Source organism: Chroicocephalus ridibundus, chromosome 1 (assembly GCF_963924245.1).
Source record: "Chroicocephalus ridibundus chromosome 1, bChrRid1.1, whole genome shotgun sequence".
Taxonomy (NCBI): domain Eukaryota; kingdom Metazoa; phylum Chordata; class Aves; order Charadriiformes; family Laridae; genus Chroicocephalus; species Chroicocephalus ridibundus.
Genome location: NC_086284.1, coordinates 215,712,525 through 215,735,669, shown reverse-complemented (window position 1 = coordinate 215,735,669; position 23,145 = coordinate 215,712,525). Strand labels below are relative to the sequence as shown.

At 43.3% G+C, this 23,145-nt stretch overlaps 1 protein-coding gene across 1 annotated transcript in view; it reads right to left on the bottom strand.

Annotated features, from left to right (window-relative positions):
• The window catches only part of ITIH5 (inter-alpha-trypsin inhibitor heavy chain 5), a 48,470-nt gene that overhangs the window by 21,714 nt on the left and 3,611 nt on the right, over nt 1–23,145 (bottom strand). The window contains exons 2-7 of the mRNA XM_063323664.1: nt 22,135–22,179; nt 18,031–18,194; nt 16,704–16,811; nt 15,932–16,182; nt 6,801–6,970; nt 6,123–6,239 (exon numbers count right to left, since the gene is read on the bottom strand). Of these exons, the coding sequence (XP_063179734.1) occupies nt 6,123–6,239; nt 6,801–6,970; nt 15,932–16,182; nt 16,704–16,811; nt 18,031–18,194; nt 22,135–22,179 (855 nt within the window). The remainder of the gene's footprint in view (nt 1–6,122; nt 6,240–6,800; nt 6,971–15,931; nt 16,183–16,703; nt 16,812–18,030; nt 18,195–22,134; nt 22,180–23,145) is intronic.

Below are 23,145 nucleotides of genomic sequence, written 5' to 3'. Positions count from 1 at the left end.
TCTTTTGCTCAGGTTTAGCGTTATGCAATACAAGAGCACTAAATTGTTCTTTAAAAAAACCAAACTTGCCTGTTTTCCCACCTGAGAATCTGACACAGGGCCCTCACAGTCCTCCAACACCTGCTCCCCTTCCCATTTTCCCCATTTCCAAATCCCCTCAGCAGCTCCAGGAGCCCCACTCCCTCCTGCACATCTCTGCCTCCAACCCTTCTCCTGCCCACTTCCATCCCAAACTGCTGCCTCAGACATGAGCAGGCCAAGTCTTTGCCCAAAACTCCACAGAGAAAAGAGCAGATGTTTCGGAGAAGATGAAGTCACTACATCAGGGATAACTATCCAAGCAAAAGCTCCCTCCTCACGACACAGGTAGTATCATAACTCTCATTCCTAAGGGACCTCAAATTACATCATGCAGATCGCAGAGTCAGAACTGCCTGTGAACACTGGTGACTTCATACAGGAATATAACACGGAAGACCTCACTCCAGCAGGCTTCAGGGTCCCACAAGAACTTCTGAGCTTCGACTGCTCTTCACAGTTAGAAACAGACTGTCCCAGTTGGGCAAAGTGGAGCGCACACTCCACGTTCGGGTGAAGGGGTATTTACTTGGAAATAGCAGTGTTGTTGCCAGCAGTATTAGACTAATAGCTTAAGTCTTGGCAAAGATCAGGTGTCTTTTAGACTTGGGGGATCTTTTACAGCCATAAGCCCAGCTAAACAGACAAGACTCTGCAAAGAGACAAGCACAGACAAAGAAAATAACCTACCTAAGTTCACATAACAGATCCATGATACAAACATGAATAGAAGCCAGGTCTGGCTTCCAGGTACTGCTCCAGCAACTGGAAAAACACAATTCCAGCTTGGAAAAGACTACTAAAGAAACACAGATCTGTAGCTTCATAGACTTGCATGCGTATGCCAGAGCTTTGAGCATACTAATAGGCTTTAAAGGCTCTGACCAGCCCCACCTGGGGCCTCCAACGACACTCCTGCCCATTTAAGCGCCAGTCTGGGCCCTCAGTCCCAGTCTGAGTCCCAGACCAAGAGCTATGCTGTAGCTGTCTCACAGTAGCTGGTCATAGACCTCAATGACCCTGATCCATGGACTGACTTCCCAGCTTGACTTAGCAGCTTCCTTTTCACTATGGACTTATCTGGCGATCACTGGGCTGTGTCTGTCACTTCAGTAGCATCTGGTTTCGATTAATCCTTTGATGAATTCAGCAAAGGTCTCATTTAACCCTTTGGGAGAACTCGCAGAGTCTTCATGGGGTTTCAGTTCAAGACTCAGCAACATTTCCATGCTAAACTCTGCCTTTGCAACCTATTTACTCTGAACCCAATTAAAGGACTTGCCATTTGTAGGTGGGCTGGGATCTTCTTAGGAAACTCTGTCTCTACTTCGACTGCCTCGGCATGGAGCAAATCAGCTGGGGCCACGTTGGCTGTTAGTCCCGAGACCCGAATTAGGTGCTCGCTGTCCTGAATATCTGAGGGCATCTTGCTCTGAAGGTTACTTGTTTTGCTGTATGACCGTGTCATTATTTATAAGTTTTAGGGTTTGGGGAAGGCAGATTATTTTGCTGCATGACAAGTACTTGCATCTTTCTTGGAAGCTGGGCCTAAGCATGAGGAGGAACTTCTTTACTTTGAGGGTGGCAGAGCCCTGGCACAGGCTGCCCAGAGAGGTGGTGGAGTCTCCAACTCTGGACACATTCAAACCCCACCTGGACGCATTCCTGTGCAACCCGCTCTGGGTGACCCTGCTCTGGCAGGGGGTTGGACTGGATGATCTCCAGAGGTCCCTTCCAACCTCTACCATTCTGTGATTCTGTGAGATCGAATATTCCATATACATACATATATTCACATCTACAGAGAGGAATGAGATGAAACTGCTGTTGTGTGTTCCCAAGTAGGAGGCAGCTGCATTAAGTTGTCAGGGCTGGAGACACTGCATACGGCTCTTCATTCACTCAGGCTGTTGTTTTCCAATAGAAACGGAAAAAGCTGACCAATCTTTCCTCTTCACAGTAGCTTTAAACTCACTAAAGGCTGTAATTAGAATTAGCATTTTTTCCAAAGTCCCCTGGTGATTTAAGGCAGTTCTCCTGGGCAGCAGCCATTATTTGGACTAGTAGTCAACAGGCCTGCAGCCAGCTCTGCAGCAACCAGCAGAAGTCAGTGGAGTCTGGAGTGAGAACATCAAGTGTTTGGGTGCTTGTCTGCTCTCTCACCACCCTGAAACTATTCAGAGGGAGTCTGTGTGCTGAGAGACAGAAGTTTACGGGTATGTGTAAGGCTCTCGGGCCCTCAGAAGGTGTGGGTCACAGATCAAGGCTACCGACAGTGTCCCTTGGATGGATGCAGGCAAATAAACCGAAGCATTTGCAAATACGCCGCAAGTCCCAGCTTCAGTTGAGTTCCTCTTAGCACAATTAACCTCAAAGAAAATTACAGTCTGGCATGCTACCATTGACAAGTTGCCAGGCTTGCGGTATAGCCAACTGTTTAACTGAGTGTGTGGGCATTTATTGCCTGTGGGAAAGGTAAGGTGAAATGAATCTGTGGTTGAAACAACTACATTTCACCACATGTCTGCAAAACATCTGCGAATCCATCCTCCTGTGGACACGTTCATAGCTTGGAACATGCTTGTTCTATAACATTGAATTGAGGGATGATAAAGGTCCTTTTTCACCATGTTTAGTGACGCTGGGGATAAGATACCGTAAGATAAGATACCATAAAAGATACCATTAAAACACTCAGGTCAGACTGCTCAAAGGGCAAATATTTTTTGATTCCCAGTAAACCTTGCAGTATAACCTGTTCCCTGGGCTCTTTTGGCTCCTGTTAAAAGCAACTATTCTGCACAGAGCTTACCATCTCTTTGCAAATGAAGGATAAAAGCTTGTGAGGACAAAACCATAATTTTCCTTGCCAGTGGGGCCGCAGTAGTGACGTGCAAAATCTTGAACACATGAAAAACATTTTTATCATGATGCACAAGAGTTTTCTCTTCCTGACCTTTGTCTCTCTGCCAGTTCTAGATGGGGACTGTTGCAAAGGCCCTGTTTCTCAGTGGAGGTGGACTGCTGTGATACAGGTGAGTCTGCTAGACATTACCAGAGTTCAGAGGCTGTGAAAACTGCAGGAGGAATACGGACATTAGCTAATTTTCCCCAGAAAGCTAATACATATCTCAGTGATGTGAGGGGAATATCTCAAGGGCCTTAATGATTTGATTTAATCTGGTCAACCAGACTCACTATACATGTTTGCAACTGGGTCTGGACACCTTGTTACTTCAAAGACAGAGATATCTTAGGGAGAAAGGGATGGCACAAACAGATAAAAATTCATGCAGGAAAAGGAAAACCTTGGGAGACGAAAAGAAGCAATGACTCTCAATAAAATTGTGGGAACTGCAGGATGCATGAAATCCTGACCTCACTGGACTCATTTTGCCATTAACTTCACGAAGGGGTCACTGAAGAGTACAAAATCTCCTCAGGTTACTACAGAAAAGGGTGCACAGCTGATGTTTCTCATTCTTGCTTATACAACCCTAAAAACTGCCCTTTGCCATAGTTGGTGCAGCTGACCTGAAAGCGCACTCTTTACAAGTGCTGGCTGTATTTTTAGCTGATCTTGCATGTGACTCAGTAAAGAGAAATGAGGCAAGACAGTCCCATGGGAATTCCCAGCTCTCTCCCTACCACCACAGATCACCACAGCTGCAAAAGTCCTACAGAAAAGAAGAAACAGAGGCATTTCCTCTGCTCGGATGTATCCTGCCACCAGGGGACGTGTCTGTAATTTAACAAACATCTTAATAATAACAACAACAATTGGGTAAAAAGGCCACTGAGCAGACATGGGTCATGGCTGTAATTGATCACACTTTCTTAGCGTATGAAAAGAGGCATATTATTCAGCCAGTCCTAGATTTTGGTCTTTCCTTGACTAATCTGTGTGTGGAGTTTACGATTTAGGTCATAATTCCAAGAGCAGTTGAGCAGTTGAAATCAGAGGAAGGTAAGTGCTTCCTGCACATAGCACTCCTCCATAGCACACTAGTGGGTCTCCACAAAAAGTGTATATCTGAGATAACCGGGGAAAAACTGGCTACACCCTCAACAAAGGTTCTGGCTAGACATGTCTCCCACTTCAGGCTCAAAAGGCACCTATTTGTAGATAATTAGCCAGAGATTCCTGTATGTTTAGCTGGCTAGGCTATGAAGTAGACCTTCAAGGGTTAATCCCTGGCCATGTTGTTTCTAGTAAGTATATGAAACGAAACACTAATATGCTCAGGAGGAGAATAAAAGCTTTCATAGTACAAGGTTAATCGGCTGACCCAAGGCACCACTTGTGCAGCTCACACCAGCACCAAAGCCCTTCAGAGTCTTAATCTCCCTGCTTCAGCCCTGTATCGCTTACTGTCTGCTTTCAGCATGCAGGACCGGGTGCGTTTGTGCAGTATTTGTTTATTCTGTGAGGCAAGGCAGACATTTTTCGTCAGAAGGCCAAGAGCCATGCTCTGTCCACATGAATTTGTAAAGATTCAAAAGCATCTTCATTCAAGACCTCATCAGCATAGAACTAGGTATGTTTGTTAACAACTCTCTGCTACTCCAGTCACTGGGGAAGATAATTAGGAGCCATAAAAATCATACTCCATTTTAGCTCACAGTGGAGATATTTTGATTTAATAGGGGACACAGCTTCTAAATTAAGATTTATGATCACCATTAAAACCAGATAGTAAAGTTTTTACGAGAAAGAGAGAGAAAAGCATATATACCCCCGATATCCTTGTTGAACTGTTGGAGAACTGTCAGACAATGACCATAGGCTGTGTTTTCAAGGACATTTGGGCTAGCGTTGGTGGCCAAGGAAACAAAAAAGGCTCTCAAATAACCGCACTTTCCATCAGCATGTTCCAGGCAGGCAACCAGTTAGAGCTCCTTAGCTGGCCAAGATCACAAGTTGAAGCCATCGGCCTTCAGACGTTCTAGTAGAGTTACAACATAACACCATCCACACAAGCCGAAACTACCCCATATTGGTGTCAACCTATGTGGAAAGTGCCACTGTCCATTGTCATTAGCTCAGCCATGGTGAGAATGTAGAAGATAAAGATGTGGCCATTCAATAGAGAGAAGCCAACTAACTTCTCCATATCTCATGCTGGTGGGGCAAGTCTTCAAATGGAAGGAAACAATACTAAACCTACCAGGGCTTTTCTCCTTTTAAGCACAGATACATAAGATGGAAACTGGACTTGCCTCTCCAGTGTGAGTGCAGACCTGAGATATATCTGTCAAATCATTCAGAACAGAAATGAATTCTTAATTCATCGCTGCTGCTGGATTAGACTGATAGCACTGTGCTGAGAGAAAGAGTACATTCCCCCAGGCACAGCTCCCTCCAAACCAACCACTTGGCTCCTGAACTGGAGATGGTTTCCATCTGTCCAGCTCAGAGAATTGAAGAAGAAAAAACTTTTAGGCACCAGCCTGAACCCTCCATGTCAAAGGTCAATTTTAAGCGTTGGTGATGTGCCCTTCAGCTTGGCGTGTTGGCTCACGTTAAGATCTGTGCCCTGGAAAAAAGTCTGAGATTTATGCTGAAAGACTCAGGTTCTCAAACAGGACAAATTGACCTTTCTTTCAACAGAACCCACCGAGTTATACATTGCTAAGGCTTTTGTCAAGGTAATTTAAAGACAGCAGTACTTTCTCTCTGTTATTAAGCTGGATACAATGGTCTGGTGAATGCACTTTGCTGGGAATTCTCCCTAATCTGCCTCTCTTCAAACTGCTCAGAACAGAACTGCCCAGCACAATCCTACCTGAAACATCCTAGCTCAGTTTTGACAGCACCAACCTTTTTTACAGAGTGATGAAGTCCTCTGCACTTCCTGTTCCTATCCCGTTCCCACTAACAGGATTGCTGGTAAATCATCTCATCTTGAGGTTTCTTCCCAGCCTCCTCTCACCTCAGACGAAGAAAACATTTTGCAGAAGAACCCGTCTGGTGAGAATAAGCCTGGACCAAGCTCTCTACAACCTTACAGCCCACCAGTCTATAATAAATGCAAGGACCTCACCTGTTTCAGTTTCGTTCCCACCATGGAGGCACTGCTGTCAAGCACAAATACAACGTTCTTTGGCAACGGAGGAAGATCTATGGGGGCGAAGTAGTGCACGAAATACCCATTAAGAATCTGTGGAAGAGCAAGGAAGTCAGGAATCAAAGGTAGATCATGGTACAATGTTCCACACCCATCATTTTGGGATATTTGGTTGGGCACACCACATCCTGCTTTCAATGTCTGTGTCTACATTGGAATATATGAGTGCTCCTTGGTGTCCCTCTTAATTCTGGTCCCCGGTTTATCCAGACGGGGGGAGCGTACTGGAGCTCTCCACATTGCCTTCTGTGGTGGACATTGGAGTTTCCTTCCAAATGCTCTAAGGGTATAACATATGTTCCCAGGGATTAGAACCACAAAGTACATTTGGGCAATTGGCCTTGTATCCAGCCAGTATATTGAGAAACTGAAAAGCAGGTACAAAAAAGAAACTCGGTGAATTTCTATACGTGTGATTTTTAAGTCCATCTCGCAGCTGCCAACTGACTGGTTTTATTTTGGATAGTTCTTATAAGATGAAGAAGTAGCCTTTCACTTGGGGAACATTTTCTAGGACATCTGGAGCATGCAAAGCAATTGAACCACCTCAGGTATAGTTAACAACAGAGAAAAGACGAGTCGTGTGTACAGTACCTGAACATCACCAACACTCAGCTCCCTCTTGACATCGTATCTAATTATGAAATCTCCCAAAATACCATTTCGGGCGATCCTGGTTTGCTCGACAACACTGGGATTGAATGTAACTTTAGCTAAGGTTTTGGTATGTCCAACTACAGTAGAAGGAGGAGGAGAAACATCACCTGTTGAGATAAAACCACAATCTTACAAGTTTTTCCCATTGTCTTACAGATGTCTAAGCACAGCACATACAGTATCAGCATGGAGTCAGGTGAACTAGCATAGTTACATACTGAGATTAAAGATTCAACTCACCAGTGATAAGAACTTAATAACCTGTGGGATTTGGTACATAAGAGGTTAATAGTGCTGATGGCCCCTTATCTCCTGTGCAAACCCTGGGGAAGGAGAGATATCAGCCGAAAGAGGGAGTCTTGTGGTGGTAGAACGGTCCTGTTTTGGCTCAAAATTTCAGATAAATGGCAGATAAATAGCAGCTAAATGGCAGATAAATAGCAGATAAATGGCTTCAGCACAGAATCTTGAATGTCTTGGTGCCCAGACTGAGACTTTGTGCTTAATTATCCACAAAATTAATATTAAAGTTGACATCCCTAAGTATGATAATGAGCAAAAAGAAGCACATACTAAACATATATGACTATAGCACCCAACTCTCTACCCAAATCACGCTAAAATGTCACCCAAGGGAGGGGATCAGATAAGGTTAGGACATAAAGGGCAATAAGGAGGTTAGCTGTATGAAGAGATCTCTCCAAGGGAGAAGAAACTTGAGACCTAGAAAAGACAGTTGACAGGCTGTGCTCCTCTTCCCCTACCAAGACAGGGATGCCTTCTTGGTAAAAGTATTGTGCCTTCACCTCTGGATCAAGAACTTCCAGGTTAGCATTTATTCGTTGACTCATTTATTCATTGACTCATTTATTCATTTATTCATCTATTTTGCTAGCATTATTGTAGCATATTAGCGCTATCGCAGCTAGTGCATTTATCAACCGCAATTCTGAATCTGTTATATCTGTCACTTAAATAAATCATTTATCTTTACAGCTTTGTGATGCTGTCTCAGGGAAAGCCCTCGACAGGGTTTTGAAAGAGGCAAACGCTGAGCTGTCTTAGTCAGAGCCCTCAGCTCTGAAACAGAACTGTTTCAGTGACGGCCCTTGGCAGGACCCTGAAACAGAAACAAGACTAAAACCCTTTTGACGTGACATAACCCTTCCCCTCTAAACTGAAACCAACATCACAATGCCATCAGGGATATAAATGTTTAGGCAAAATTCCTGTGCTCGCTTCTGTTTGGAGGTCGCTGAACTCAAAGGCCAGATATTCTCTGTATGACTGCAAACTGCTTTCTGTATGAACACACAACTTCAGACACATAAGTGGTATGTATTCCAGCCAACTCTAGACATGAAGAACGCAGATCCTAGACCTGAGATCCTGCCAGTCAATGCAAGTATGATTCATTTGACCTGTTTAAACATTTCCTCTAGGATTAGATGAATCATATGGCAGATTTCTCCCTATTGATTATAAAGAGTTCTTGAGGCGACTTGTTCAGATGAACTTCGGGCATGTGAGGTGGGACTGATCTGACTAATTGATCACTTGATCTGACAAGCGTCTTATGTGTAATGTCTACATCCAAATATCTTACCTGCCTTTATGTTCAGCAAAGAGTTATCAGTACAGCTGCTGCAATTTCAGTCTTTCTGATTGAGACAAAATCCAGCACTTGCTAGTGCAGTCGTGCAAACTGCATCCTTGAGATGTAACTCACCCTAATCTCCCTTCCTGAGTCAATGAAGAGAGCTGTGCCTTTCAGAGAAAGAAAATAATTTAGGTCTGAGTCACCCTGAAGGAACCTCTGCTTGTCTTGTTAGCTGTGTTCATTTGCTAAAGTAGAGGGATATGAAGATTCCTTGTTGTTTCCCTGTGTGGCCAAAATCCCACCTTACTCTCTTTTGGTGTGGCAACTCTTCATTCCCTTTGAACCCTAAGAACCCTTACATGAGATTCAGCAAAGGTCAGATTTGGCCTTGGACTTCCCCAGATTTTGAGGTCTTTCCCCCGTATCCTAACTAGCTACTGAAAACATCAAAATAGATTCTCAAATGATGTTTTTCTTGGGTGATTCAACTCTCACATTGATTATTCCAACGCTTCTCTGAGGCAAAGAAGTTCTATTATATCCGCTCATGTGCTGATTAAAATTGATGGGAATAATTATACTGTGTGGGGAGGTCTCACGTCCTTGCCAAAGAAGGACCAAGAAGTCTGTGGTATGGCAGGGAAAAGAAAAGATCGGTGAGATTCAGTTCCAGTTTAGGTGTTCACAATGCAAGCACCTATGTCTGAGCTTATTTTCTAGGCTCCCATTATTCTCAGTGGAGATCGGGTCAAGAGTGTCAGGGGATATTAGGGTGTGATACATCTGGTCAGACACAGACATCTGCTTTAGGATAATTTTAATTATGTGCTATACCCCATTAACAATACTGATCACAATGACAAGGTGCAGGCAGTCGTGGAAAGCTCCTCTCCAGGGCTTCCTTTAACACTGTCTATGTAACGAGGAGTGGCATTTCTCCACCTTTGTAAAGTGCTTTGAGCAGCATTAGAGGAATGCAACTTGACGTCTGTATGCAACATTGAACACAATCCACCTCACATCCAGATCCCACAGGGATTTACAAAATCAGATCCATATGATTATGTCCATTTAACAAGTAGGAAAATGGAGGCGTGGAGTGGTTACCTAACTCACCTGACTTCCCACAGGTTAAAGTCCATAGAAATGCTGGGACTAGGGTTCTTGTGTGTTTATAAAATTATTAGCCTAGCTGTGATCTTTACTTTAAAGTGCTATGCACAACGTAGACTCCTCTAGGCAAAGGAATGAAAGTAAGAGTCATAAATCACTAGCACTCTAGGCTGTTACTTCCATGTTGATTTGGCTTTACTTTTATAGCTGTCCTGTGAGCTGTGAGCACATTTGAATAGACAAGGCACAAGACTGTACTTTTGAGGCAGGGAAGGTTTTTCTCATAGGCTCAAATTCTACACAAATAAATGAGAGCTGGAGGACCTGCAATGTGAAACAAACTCATCAGCAAAAGTCTTGACCAAGAAGGCTGAATGACAGATATTACTCAATTTCAGTGAAATCAAGAATTGACCCTGCATCGTGGCTTCTCTGACTATGCCGATTCCAATCCATCCATCCTGGTAGAGAGAGAGGTCCCACCCAGTACACTGGAATCACTTAAGGACACTAGTGTTGGATCTTAAAAGCAGCTTATAAAATGATTACACAGAGCTTTGACATTTTTTCTAAAACCTGTGTGCAGTTCAGATTTCTTCTGGCACAGAAAAGTCATAAATCAATAGCTCTATAGGATTTTACCTCAATCTTGATTTGTTTTTACTTTTAGAGCTGCCCTTTGATCTCATGAATCAACAGATGTAATATGTTTTTAATACACAATGCATCAGTTTTGCTTGTATTGGCCTTCCTGGATTTTCCATCTGCCTTCTATCACTTCCAAAATCCCATTTAGCTGACAGTGTGTGAGAAATGCCTAGAATTCATAGAAATGGCTTCACAGTTCATTTATATTTTCTGATCTATTTGAGGGTTTCACATTACTCCTCCTCAACTGCTAAGAACTGTCATCGGTAAGGCTGCCTGGCCATATCATATCAGGGTTAGTGAAAGTCAGTCTCACACTGGAAACAGGTCTCCCATTGTGCCAACTGCAGATGTACATCCATGGCTGTGGCCTTTGGACTTCACTTCTGTATTTCTCTGCCATAAGTACATTGATGGGTGAGCAGAGTATGCTGTGAGCCACAACAGCATGAGTTCCAGTCCTAGCATTCCTATGAACTCCAACCAGAACTCCAACCATCCGAAATCAGCCAAGTTAGGTAGCTGCTCCGTGCCTCAGTTTCCCCACCTGTCAAATGGGCATAATCACGTGTATCCAGTTTTGTGCAGCACTGTAGAATCTAGATGGGATCATGTGGATCACACTGCACTCCTCTATTACTCCTCAAAACAATCTTTGGAGGTGAGATATGTCATCCCCTGGAGCCCCTGGAGAGGAGGTTTCCAAGGCTCCCTCACATAGCTATCATTAGTGACAAGAACAGCTGGGGAAGCTCCCCCATCTTCTTCATAGCCACTCACCTCCCATCTCCAGGACGGAGATTAAAAACAAATAGACCTTTTCTGGTAGAAGAGGTCCAAAAGAACTTTTTTTCCCTCTGGAATAATAGAAATCAGATCTGCAAGGCAGGTTGTATAATTTATCCCGTGTTCTCAGACCGAATCCCTTCCTACTTGGTTTTATGACATGGTCTGGAAACACTCCAGACCTCCAGTAATGGAAACTCAGTACCTGCCCTTGCCAGTCCTCTCCAGAGTATCCCTTTTTCACTGTCAGACATTTTTAAGGTCTAATTTACATTTTTCTTTCTGAATTATAAAGCCTTGACTTCTTATTCTTTCTTTTATTGACACGGAAAACACAATATTCTTTTCCTCCTTGCAGCAGCCTTTTATATATTTAAATACACTAACTACGTCTTCCCCTGGGTTTCTTTTTTTTAGGCAGCACTTGATATCTGGATCACAATTACTCTCCTCTGTTTATTGGCCCAGTTCTTTTCAAACAAGTGACTGAGAGAGGAAAATCTATGAGATATTCAGAGTACAGAGCGTGGATGAGCTCCAAAGACTTGAGCTGGTCGGTGCTCACACTGAGGTAGTTAATAGGGCCTTTAGACAAACTTTCTACCAAATTCAGATAAAGAAAGAAACAGAGCAGGAAAAAGCATTTTTCATACGAAACTGTAGTCCTCACATGATGAACAGTCAAACCTAAATTATTTTGGAGACTGGCAGAGTCAGGATTAGAGCTCAAATGCCAAGTTCATCCTCCACTAACAGGTGGAAACTTCTAGACAACTGTGATAACAAATAAAAACCTTTACGAGAGCTATGACTTTGACGAGAAATAGTCATTCTCAGGCAGCCTACTGTCTCCCTGCACAAGTCCATGACTAGTTCTCACACCGCTGAGCTGGAGGAAAAGGATGAGGACAGTCATCCCTGAGGATGCTGGGAAGGACATCATTCAGAAAATGGCTCCATTCTGAGGTCACCAGAGAAGACCAGGATCATTAGCCTCAGTGTCTCCTGTTTTGGGGTTTTTATGTGACAGAAGACATCACCTGCACGTGACAAAAGATCACTTTCCAAAACTCACATGCCTAATATCTTCCTTTGGGAAAAATACAACTCCCAGATGGAGCTGTTTATACAGGAGTCACTGACAAAGGAAATATCCTGGAAAGACATGTCATCCCAGTTGTCTCTGCTCCATGTTCAAAGAGGATGTACGTAGGACTTTCCAAGAGTTTCTATCTGTAGCAAAGCACAGCTTGACTTTTCATAAATCACTGGAAATTTGTGGAACCAAGTCCAGTCTTTGTATCTTGGGCCCCTACAGCCAAAAGCAGGCAGAATTGGACTCTTTACTGCTTCTGCTCCTACTGCTGTGATATCTGCGCTGTTATATCAATGGTAACAAAAAGCGTCCTTCACTCTTTCTCATCAAGGGACATCTTCTGTATACAGGTCTTTAAGTTTTATCTCTTCTGTTCATCACAGGCTGTATGGATATTATCAGTTTGGCTGCAGTCAAAAGTGCAAATCCTAAAAGATCATTAAACAGAGAAATGTTTTTTCCACTATGGTTCCTGCATGGTACATTGATTGGCTCTACGGACGGCATGTAGAAAGCACCACAAATGTAAGAAGATTCGTCCGTGAAATAAGACAGATCAGCCATTCCTCCACTTTTGGCCATCTAAACTATTGTTATTATTTTTTTTCACTAGTTTTGCAAACAGCATTTATTGACACAACAGGTGAGCATTTCAGTTATGATCATCAGTCACTGCTGGTGCTCATCATGTGGAGTTGTTGATGGCTCCAGAGCCAAAGAGATTTGATTTTCAGCTTAATTTTCCTATCCAACACTGAATCTTCAGGACTGGTACTCAGGAAAAGAATGTAGTTTCTTACCCAGGTCAGTCAGAGTCAAAAGTATCTAAATGACTTGTGAAGCTACATCCCATCCTCAACAACGGTTTCACGTTGGTGGCGCTTTGGACATATTACTCGGATTGTCATTTAACTGATGACTTAATGTCACAATACATATTTCACCCAATACTCTCAATGTAATCTATTAATACTCAAAAATAAAAAAATCTCACATTTAATCATTAACCATGAGATACTACAGACATCTTTGTAGACATAGGAAATTGAGGAAGAGTGTTTTCATGCCAGATTCAAACTCAAACCAGTGAGGCAGTACCATTTTCCAATGTGCAAGACTCTGTTCCTGATTTGGTCATTTTTTTAAGCCATGACCTCTCATTTGGGGCACCATAGGTAACACAGTATGGCATTGCCTGGTCTGGCATCCTTTGCTGGCCACTTATTTACTAGATCGCTGCCGAGCTTTCCAGTCAAATGATACTGAAGGGTTTTAAGCCACAGGAATCTGAGAAGAGACCAGCCACTGTCTTTTTCTTGGTTTCTCCCAGTTTGCAGACTGTCTGCCAAGCAGCCACTCTGACCTGGCACGCAATTTACTTGTCTTTCATTTAAAAACCCACAGCCTTCTCTGGAGGTCTCACTTCGTGTGCAGATCTCTTTAGTCTTTGGGTGTCATATGAGCAAGAAGGCTTTGCAGGAAGGATCTAACGACTCAGATGTTTTGCTTTCTGGATCAAGCTTGAGAGATGACAGTTGACTGGAGTACACTGGCTTTCCAAGTGCAATGCTCCTTGCCTTGGCCTTGCCCTCCCTAGGAATATTCTCATGGTATTTCCATTTGTGTTTAGGAAGGCAGGAAGTTCGTGTTGTCTGCTCCAAGTATGATTTTGCCAGCCAGAAGAAGTCACAAGCAATAAATTGCTCCCATCCAAAACAAGCCATCCTCCTATGCAACCTCTATTAGACCATTCTGAGACCATTCTGACAATTTTTTTTTTGTTCTGGCTGCTCATAATGTCCTAATCTCCTCATCTTGCTTTAGATCCGAAAGAAGATCAGCTAACCTACGGAATTCATTAACCCTATACACTCATCTGAGTGGCACTCACCTGAGTGGCACCAATGAGGACTTGATCTGGCAGAGGCACAACCCACTCCTGACTGCCCGTGGTGGACCCCAAAAGTGTGTTTGTCATTTCAATGACTTACATAGCAGTGATTTCACCACAGCAAACAGATTTCACCAACTGTATAGGGCGACTCCAGATAGAAAGTGTCTGTAATTGAATTCTGAGCAAGGATAAAGCATGGGGAATCTGAGCTTCAGTTGCATTGCCCGTCCTGCAGTAGGACACCTATTTTATAGACATTTTAGCAGCTAGGGAGAATTATGGAATCCTGGAGCTTGGGCCCATTTTTATATGAGCTGTTTTAAATCTAAAGCACAGTGCCAAGAATGATCAGCACTCACAGACTGCAGTTTGGCCAGCAAGTTACGAGAGTTTTCCCTGTATGTCATTTATGTATAGGAATTTCCATACCGTACTAGACCAACAGTGCGTCTGCTCTGCTTAGTCTGTCTCTAACCTTGATCTATGCCAGATGTTTTGCAGGAAACCATATACCACAATGCACTGTGATACTCCCTGTTAGGTGAAAGAGGTTTCCTGTCCCTCGTGTTGAGGGTCAGAGCACATTTATCACACAATACATGGGTGGACGGCAGAGGGACTAATTAGCTGTATGAGGCTTGACCTGAAGCTAGTCCAAGTCACTGAGAGCCTTGATTTCATTGTGATTTGGATGAAATCAGTAAGATCATGCTGAGCAACCAGTTTAACTCCAGTTCACATGTTTTAGGGTCTTTACCTGGCAGAAGTGAACAGCTGCACTGATTTTGCTGGCATTATGTCACTTCGAGTAACTGAGGACCAAGTCCCAAGTCCCACAAAACTCCACATCCTGCTTCCAGCTCCGACTCACCCTCTTTTTTTTGGTGAGAGGTTTTGTCAACATGTAGCAATCACAGTGTCCTGTGCTCCTCACTGTTAGTTTACAGTAGAAAGATTACCTTTACACTGTCTGAACAGAGAGTGAGGATGGTTGGGGGTAAGTATAGATACTCAGATGACACTTAGTATTTTGGCAAAACATGGATTTTCCTCTTGGAATTTCCCATGTTCTAAAATGCAGGATTTCCTATCTGCCTTGGCATGGATGGATGGAAAAAACAATTCACTTAAAATAAACAGTTCCCAGGAGAAGTGGAGCCAGGGAAGAGCCTGCTGAAATGAGCACAAGGCCTGAAGGCCCAGTTCAAAGTTTGTAAAGACAATAGAAAAAAAAAATATCCTACTGGCTCGGATGGGATCAGCCCTATATTCACTAAACTTCAAAGTTCTCACATGCTTGTGCACAGATACCACATAGTCATCTATAGAAAATAGAACAAAAGCCATCAGCCTTTATGATAAGTCTGAATTTCCACCACTGAACCGCACAGAGTTCATAATCCTGAAAACCCTTTCACACAGCCATTATAGCAGGTCTCATGAACCTGGAGATTTCCATGCCAGTGAATGAGACATCTCTAAATAAGAATCGCTGATGACCCACAATGCTTAGAGACGTGCTTGTCACTCAAAGGCAGACACCTCTGGGGTGGAATGTACCTGGCATACAGTGAGTGAAGCAAGAGTTTAAAAGGGAAAATAAGAAATGTATCTTTCTAAATAAAGTCATAGTTGGAATTTGCCAGAATAATTTATGCCTAATGAGCTGCTAACATAATTTTTCTTATTGTCTTCATGAGATGGGTCCTCTAGTTTCCAATATAGTCTTGATCCTAGACAGTGCTGCTTTAATACCGTGTTGGGGTTTTGTTTAATGCCTCATTTGGAGAGGCGCTAAAGTGAATGAAACACCAATCTACACTCTTATCCAAAATTGCCTTGGAGAACTCCTAACACTGCCAGTCCTGTTCTTGAGAAGTGATTTAGGACCAACAAGTAACAGAACCACGGGTCATAAAATCTCTCCTTACCTTCAACTTTCCCATTGCCTTTATGTTTGCTGTTTCGAAGGGGAGGCACTTCCAGTGAAACTATGCCTGAGTTCTCCAGGATGTTCACCTCCACTCGTAACCTCCCCACCAGCTGCTGGGGCCGGATGCTGACTGTATACTCGTATTTCCCCAGTCGCCTTTGCAAAAGCTCTTCATAATGCAGTAGGAACTTGGCCTGCATCTTGCGAGGAATGAAGACAGAAGCTTTGAATGTCTCATAGCCATTCTCCCTGGAAGGAAAATCCAAAGACACCTTCACACCCCATACACATCAGGTACCACCTCCTCCAGTGAATGATGAATCTGGATTTTGTTTATCAAATATAAATATTCCCTATCAATAAATATGTGAAACCAGCAAGCAAGAAAACATCCTAATGCTTCACAAAGCATTAAGCATGTAGGAGGTTTCCACAGGAGGAAAAGTCTTAAAAGATGACATGACTTCTTATGGAGACGAATATGACAAACATGTTTAACATGGAACAGAGCTAAAGGAAAATCTGTCTCTTGGTTTCTTACACAGAGGATTTGCATCTTGGATGTGAAACTGCTGTGTAACAGGGCTAGAAAATGCCACATGCAACTTTACGTGACTTGAGGTATGGGAATGACACCAGGCAGTGTGAATAACGTTCTACTTAGTTATTTCTTCCTGTAAATCCATGGATGGGCATGCCAAAGCACCTGAAATAAAGATGGAAGGAGAGTACATCTCTTCACAGAACACAGACAAAGGCCCAAAACGTACCTTCCATCCGTAGGGCTCGGAGGTTTCTTGTCCCTTGCTTTGTCACCACTGCTATGTTTCTTTTCTTTCCCTGTGACCTCTCCATAATAAGTCTTGTTGCCGATGCTCCTGGAGAGACCAGAGATGGCAGCATGACCACTCTGCACCCACATAGAGTGACAGCTGTACAGCTTGCTGTAGAAGGGTTCACAGACTGTGCAGACGTGAATAGGCTACATGTCAGGCTGGTGTAACTCTCCTTGAGTCCACTCGAGTCACTGAGACAGACGCTGACTTAGAAGTTCCCTGTCTGGTTATACCAGCAGAGTTCATTTTTAGTCCAGGAGTTTACCTCTCTAAAATGCCAGTTCAGTAGGTAATCTCCAACTACAAGGGTGCAAACCACAAAACAAAGCAATTGCCAAGAAACCCAAGGAGCACTTTTTTTGGGTCTGGTCTCAGATCCACCATCTCTGTCAATAGACATGACAATATTCAGGATGACTGCTCTCAATTAGCTGCCCCCCTAAATAAAATGCTTCTCCCTGGGAATGAGTTACAGGGTCATAAAGAAACAGCCCTTAACATACATTTTGGCTGGCCAATGGCAAAAGACTGTTTTTCCTCCTGTTTAGTCCAAATGGAAGTCTTTCTAAAAGAGCTGGTCCCCTATCTGCTATGGTCAGGTCTGAAGCTGTGGCCCCAATATTTACCCATAGGGGGGAACTGAGCATGACCAAACCAAATCAGTTTTTGAAACCAGCAGCTTAATTTATTCCTTAGTCAGTCATTTCGGTATGAGCTTGGTTACCCTCTACTTGCTCTATTATCCACACAGAATGACTAGCACCTCCAGCAGCAAGTGAACCTATCTGCTAGTTGGAGTTGACTGTCCTCCTCCATTGACGGTATGGAGAACCTGGAACAACAAGGAGCTTCTTAGGCACCACTGTCAGAGTTAGGTGGAATAACTATGGTGTACCAGTGTTGCTGAAACTTCAATTGAGAAGGTTTCTGAGGGCTAGGACAGATTTTTTTGGTCCAAATCAAAGAGAGAGGAGAAGCAAGTTATTAAAAGACCCATAGATGGGAAATAGAATCATTTTCTTCCACATGCACACTGTGAGGACTTGGATCTTAGCATCCTGTCAACCAAGGACTTGCTTTGTGCTTCAGGGCCATGACCAGTCTTGGATGGAGTATATCACACGTGTGGTTTTATTTTTCCCAAAGAAATGCAAAAAGGCCTTGATACAGTCCTACTGCAGATTAGCCAGCTTTTGAAATCTCAGAGAGCTACCTGTGGGATGGGAGAACCATTGTCCACCCAGCTGTCAGCATTACTTACATGGTAAAGTTGGAGATGAAGGCTGCAGCTGGGATCTGCATCTCAAACACGGCTTCGCGTGCCTCAGATCCGCTGTTCACCATTGTGCACGACACCGTGGTGAAAGCATACCGAGAGATGATTGTGGATTTCACAGTGAATTCAGACATCCGAGGCCTGGTTTCCTGTACGTATCAAAAGGTTATCCATTAACCCCGACAGCTAGATAACTCACCCCTTCAGTGTTTCAAATAATATTTAATGTACTCAAGCAAATTACCACCCTATGAGTATTAGACTTGCCCATGAAAAACAGTCAACAGCAGACAAGGTGGGCTTGCAGTCAAAATTTCAGGTGAGTTGCCAAGGTAAACCAGGAGCATGGCACTGTCTGTGTTCACACACAAGAGCAAAGGCCACAGTCATTCTCCAAAGCTTGGGAAGGGTCTGGGAAGGATGAGAGCTCTGAGTATGCCAGCCTTTATGTTGTGAAACACACTGACAAAATCCACATGTATCCTAAATTGCACCCTTCAACTCTGACCGCGTGAGAGGAACAGAATTAGTTCTTTATGGCCTGGGAAGAGAAACCCAGAATATGGCCCCATAGGGTCCAGAACTGATGTCAGAGAAACTGCCCTGTGGCCTGTACACAAGAGCAGATGTAAGACCTCTTGAAAGACTGAGATCACTGTGTGTGAAGCAGCATCTTCAAATTCACACAATCAGATCCGTAAGTTATGTAAACAGAAACACTGCTGTCAATGGAGTAGGTTGAGTCCTCCTCTGCTGAGAATCCATCCTGGAGGTCTCAGCCAATGGATGGAAGAGACTTAATAAGAAACACTGACACTGTGATGTCTCAGGCAAAATATTTTAAGCCTTTTAGGCCACACTGGATTCCTTCCAGTAGAGAAGCAGCAGAGAATGCAATGAATGACACATAATGTAGCAATAGAAGCTGAAAGCCAATTTCTGCTTCTTGGGAATGTGTTTTTGTGCACAAGTCCTGGGTTGGAACATTTCTCCAGTCTGACAGGATTTTTTGACAGCAATGTCTCCATGGAGCTCAACAGTTTTCTTCCTGGAAGTCTTCAGTGTATTTAACCATAAGCAGTCCATGTAAAAAAAATAATTCTATGTGTTGCCTTAAACCGTCAAAGGCTGAACAAAGCAGAAGGAAGCCAAAGAGTAAAATACATTGCACATACAGAGCAACTTCCCTAAGCCAAAAAACCTGAGACTCTTCCTATTGAGGTTGATAAAAAGTCCCAGGCACATAAGACTTGTGAAGACAAGAACATGCTCGTCAGCTGCGCTTCCAGGATTATTTTTTTTTTCCAAACAAAAATAATTTTGACAAATTGCTTTATAAAGGGAGCAAGTGTTTGTATGAGCAAGTATGAAACAGGAATGTTTCTGCAGTAGCTGATGGCATCAGAAGCAGTAATAAGCAAGCATCCAACTAACCAAGTTGCTGGGCTAGTGAATTCCAGGCAAACGGAAGAATGACGATCCACCAGAAACAAGCACAAAACTGTCAATAGACTTGGAAATAAGGCCCCATCTACCTGCACTTTCAAGGCTTGGAAAGACTCTGATAAAGGTGTCTCAACTGAACCTAATCATGATAGATATCTTTAACAGGTGGAGAATGTGTGATATGCTCTGTGTCCGTGAACATCCTACTTAGCACAGGCTCAGCTCATATGGACCATAATGGCAAGAAATGAGCATTTTTAAGGTGTGATTTGTCTCACTGATTTCAGACAGCTCAGTGAGATGGATCTAGACTAGAGCATATCTGCTCACATCTGATGTCCCCTCCTTAGGCCACTAGTGGCTTTTACTCAATTGCTATTGATTAGAACAAGACCCTGCTGCTCTTAGAACTTTCCCTGATACATAGGCATGGCTTTCCAGTCTCATTATCCTGAAGAAGGAGAGGATGGGAACTTTTGATCTGAAGTAGCATTGTAGGGATGTTTCCAGATATAATGAGCCGATGTTTTTTTATTCAGTCTTCAATACCGACAATCGCCTGTGGCACAGTAAGAGATATAGAAGCTTTAATAACAGAAGGGAAAGAGAGAATCTGAAACTACAGCAAATCCTTTGGTTCCAGATCTTCTGTATCCACTCCCATGTTTTGCATTGCATCATAAGCTGTGGGTTCAAACATAGTTGACAGCTCAACAGCAAAAGAGGATCAAGCCCATTGCCTTTTATTTGAGATACAAGTGGTTCTGCAGTGACATGTCTGACACTGAGACTAACACTGTGAATGCAGTGATGGATTCGAGTGAAGTCAGAAAGTCTTTAGAATATGACAGAGGACATGGACTTGTTATGACACGAATGTAATAATGGTTGTACTGGGTGAGAACAAAAGTGATTCTAACCCTGTAGCCCATCACTGGCAGAGATCCATAGTACATGCTTAGAAAAGAGTGTAAAATCAGTCCAACCTGCACTGATACTACCCAGAAATATTCTCTCAGTTTTCAGTGATTTGTGGCTGAAGGAACTCCTGAACCAAGGGTGGTATTTTTGTGTTTAGTAAACCTCTGTGGATTTTTCTTCTGTGACTTTACACAGCTGCTTTTTTGGATCCATGTAAACTTTTCGCATCCACAACATCTTGTAGCAAGCAGTTCCACAGCTTAATATTTTATATGAAGAACCACATCACTTAGGGTTTTTTTGATGAATCTACTCTTTTCTGGCTTCAACTGATCTCTGTCATATCAACTGAACAAGCTCCAGCTCTGATACTCTCACAGACTGAGGAATGGCAAAACCAAATGAAAACGAGATGTTCAACACCTCTCCCTCTTCCTGGAGAAAGGAAAACACTGAACAAGGGCATCACGTCCAACTGAGGATGAAAGAACTGATTCATCTTCCCATCCCTGGAAGGGATCTGCCATTCCTTGTATAGAGAAAATGTAAATGGCTGGGGGCAGAGGCGGTTTCCAAACAGGTTGCTGGGTCGGGCTTGGCGGGCAGCCCAAGTTCCAGTCTGCAATTCTTGTGCATTCCCTGGAGCTCTTGCACAATCCACCAGCGCCTGATGCCCTGGCTTACAGCTGCACAAACGCCTGTTTGTTTTCTCCACTTTTTATTAAGGCCTTCAAGAAGATGAGAAGCAGCACAAAGGAAAAAACAAAACAAACCATTTGTTTAATATTATTATTGCTGTGATTTATTATCCCTATTAAAAATAAAGCTAGGGAATGCCAAGGCGGCAGATTAGCACACTGCTCTGAGGCAGGTTGGCTGGGTGTTTTATGAAGGTGTCCTGCTTATTATGATGAACTAGGAGCTGGAATTTTCTTGCCAAACAAATGATTTTATGCTTGTTTACATCAAATGTTTGGAAAGACAGAAGAGAGGGGAAGATAAATGAAATACACTCCATGTTTTTTACCTTTATCAGTAGCTTTCATCAAAACAAATTGACTGTATCTCAGATTAGAAGTAATAAACTGGTAATAAGAGCATGAGCTGCCCTCCTCTAGGCTGCCGATTCAAATCTGTCAGAGATCAAAACGACCAGAAGCTATTACCACTGCTGCTCAGTGTGTGAAATGAGTTCCTTCGGTTCTCAACTCCATACCTCAGAAAAGCCAGAAAAAATAACCGGCCGTGAACAGCAATTTCACTGGCTGCCTCTTTAGCCAAACAGCCGGCCCTCACAGATTTGCTGTACCTCTCACAGCTGCAGGTTTACATCTTAAAGCTTAGGTTCCCGTGCTGAAAGAGCAATATTGGCTTCCTTGGTGTCTTTCTTTCTCCAGTAAATTTTGGCCTCTGCATCAACGAAGAACAACAGAGATTTTCAGATTTGAAAGCAAACTCTCCCTTTCTCTTCAAATTCAGTGAGATTTCATCAGGCTTATGTTCACTGTTCTCACTCCAAATGTGGGGCTGAGAAGATGGATTGGGAAGTATTAGAAGAACCTGTACCTGTTGCATTGATCAAAATGAAGATTTTTTTTTACCTAGAATCTCACCCTACTATCACCCACTGACACAGATTATTTCTGGGCACAGGCACACACACACGCGTATATACATGTAAAGCAAGTGTAATTCCCATGAGGTAAAATGTGTGATACGTACCAGCCTCTGCAAAAATTTGGCCTGTCTTGGGACACGGCGTGCAACCTGCAAAGAGTTAAGGGAGTTAACGGAGTCTAGTCAGCTTACAGAAGACATGTCACCTGTTTAAATCCCGACACGGGTTTGAGCAACTGATCACCCATGGCCAGGTTCAAATGTTCCGCTGGTTAAAATTAAAACCTAAATCTCTTCTATATTAACAGACCCACTGATCAAAGCTCAGCAGTGGAATGCAGCTCTCGCAGGCGAGGAGGTAGTGTGTGATTTGCAAATGTGACTTGTCAAGAGACCCTCTATATGAAGACAGCAACCTCAGCCTTTAGCCCTAGCCCTGGATGCTATTGCTTGGCCCGGGAAGTGTATTCCCTAATAGCTTCCCATGGAGTCTCACAAAGGCTCTGTGTCACTGTTTTTGCCCCATTGCATGGTATAGGGCACATGATGAGAAAGGCTGCTAAATGGTCCACAATGCTCATCAAACACCATGCAAGACCCATCTGCTTTCTCAGGCAAGTAAAAGCCAAAGCCCATTCCCCAGTTGTGGTCTTCATCTGTCCAAGAGCACTCAGGACTCATCGTGAGTTACAGATGCTGGGCAGGGAAAGGGCTGACCCCACAGGCCCAGTCATAGAATCATAGAATCGCCGAGGTTGGAAGGGACCTTTCAGATGATCTAGTCACCTGAGGCTGTCCTCAGCTCAGCACCATGTGGCTGCTTCGAGCTCAAGCAGCCACCAGGTTAACACCTAGCACCCATCTGATGGGGCTTAGCAAGCATAACCCAATCTGCTGCATGTGTGGACCTGCTCCAAGGGAGGACTTTATTGATATTACCTCAACAGCAGATCTGTTGCTGAAAAGCTCTCCACAGGTACTGTGAGAGAAAAGCACTAGTTATGTGCAAAAGGGAATAAAGATATTTAAACTCAGCCACAGATTTTATTATGAAATTAAGTACTTCACCTATGACAATGCAATCATACTCATTGCATTGCCCTTCACAACAACTCC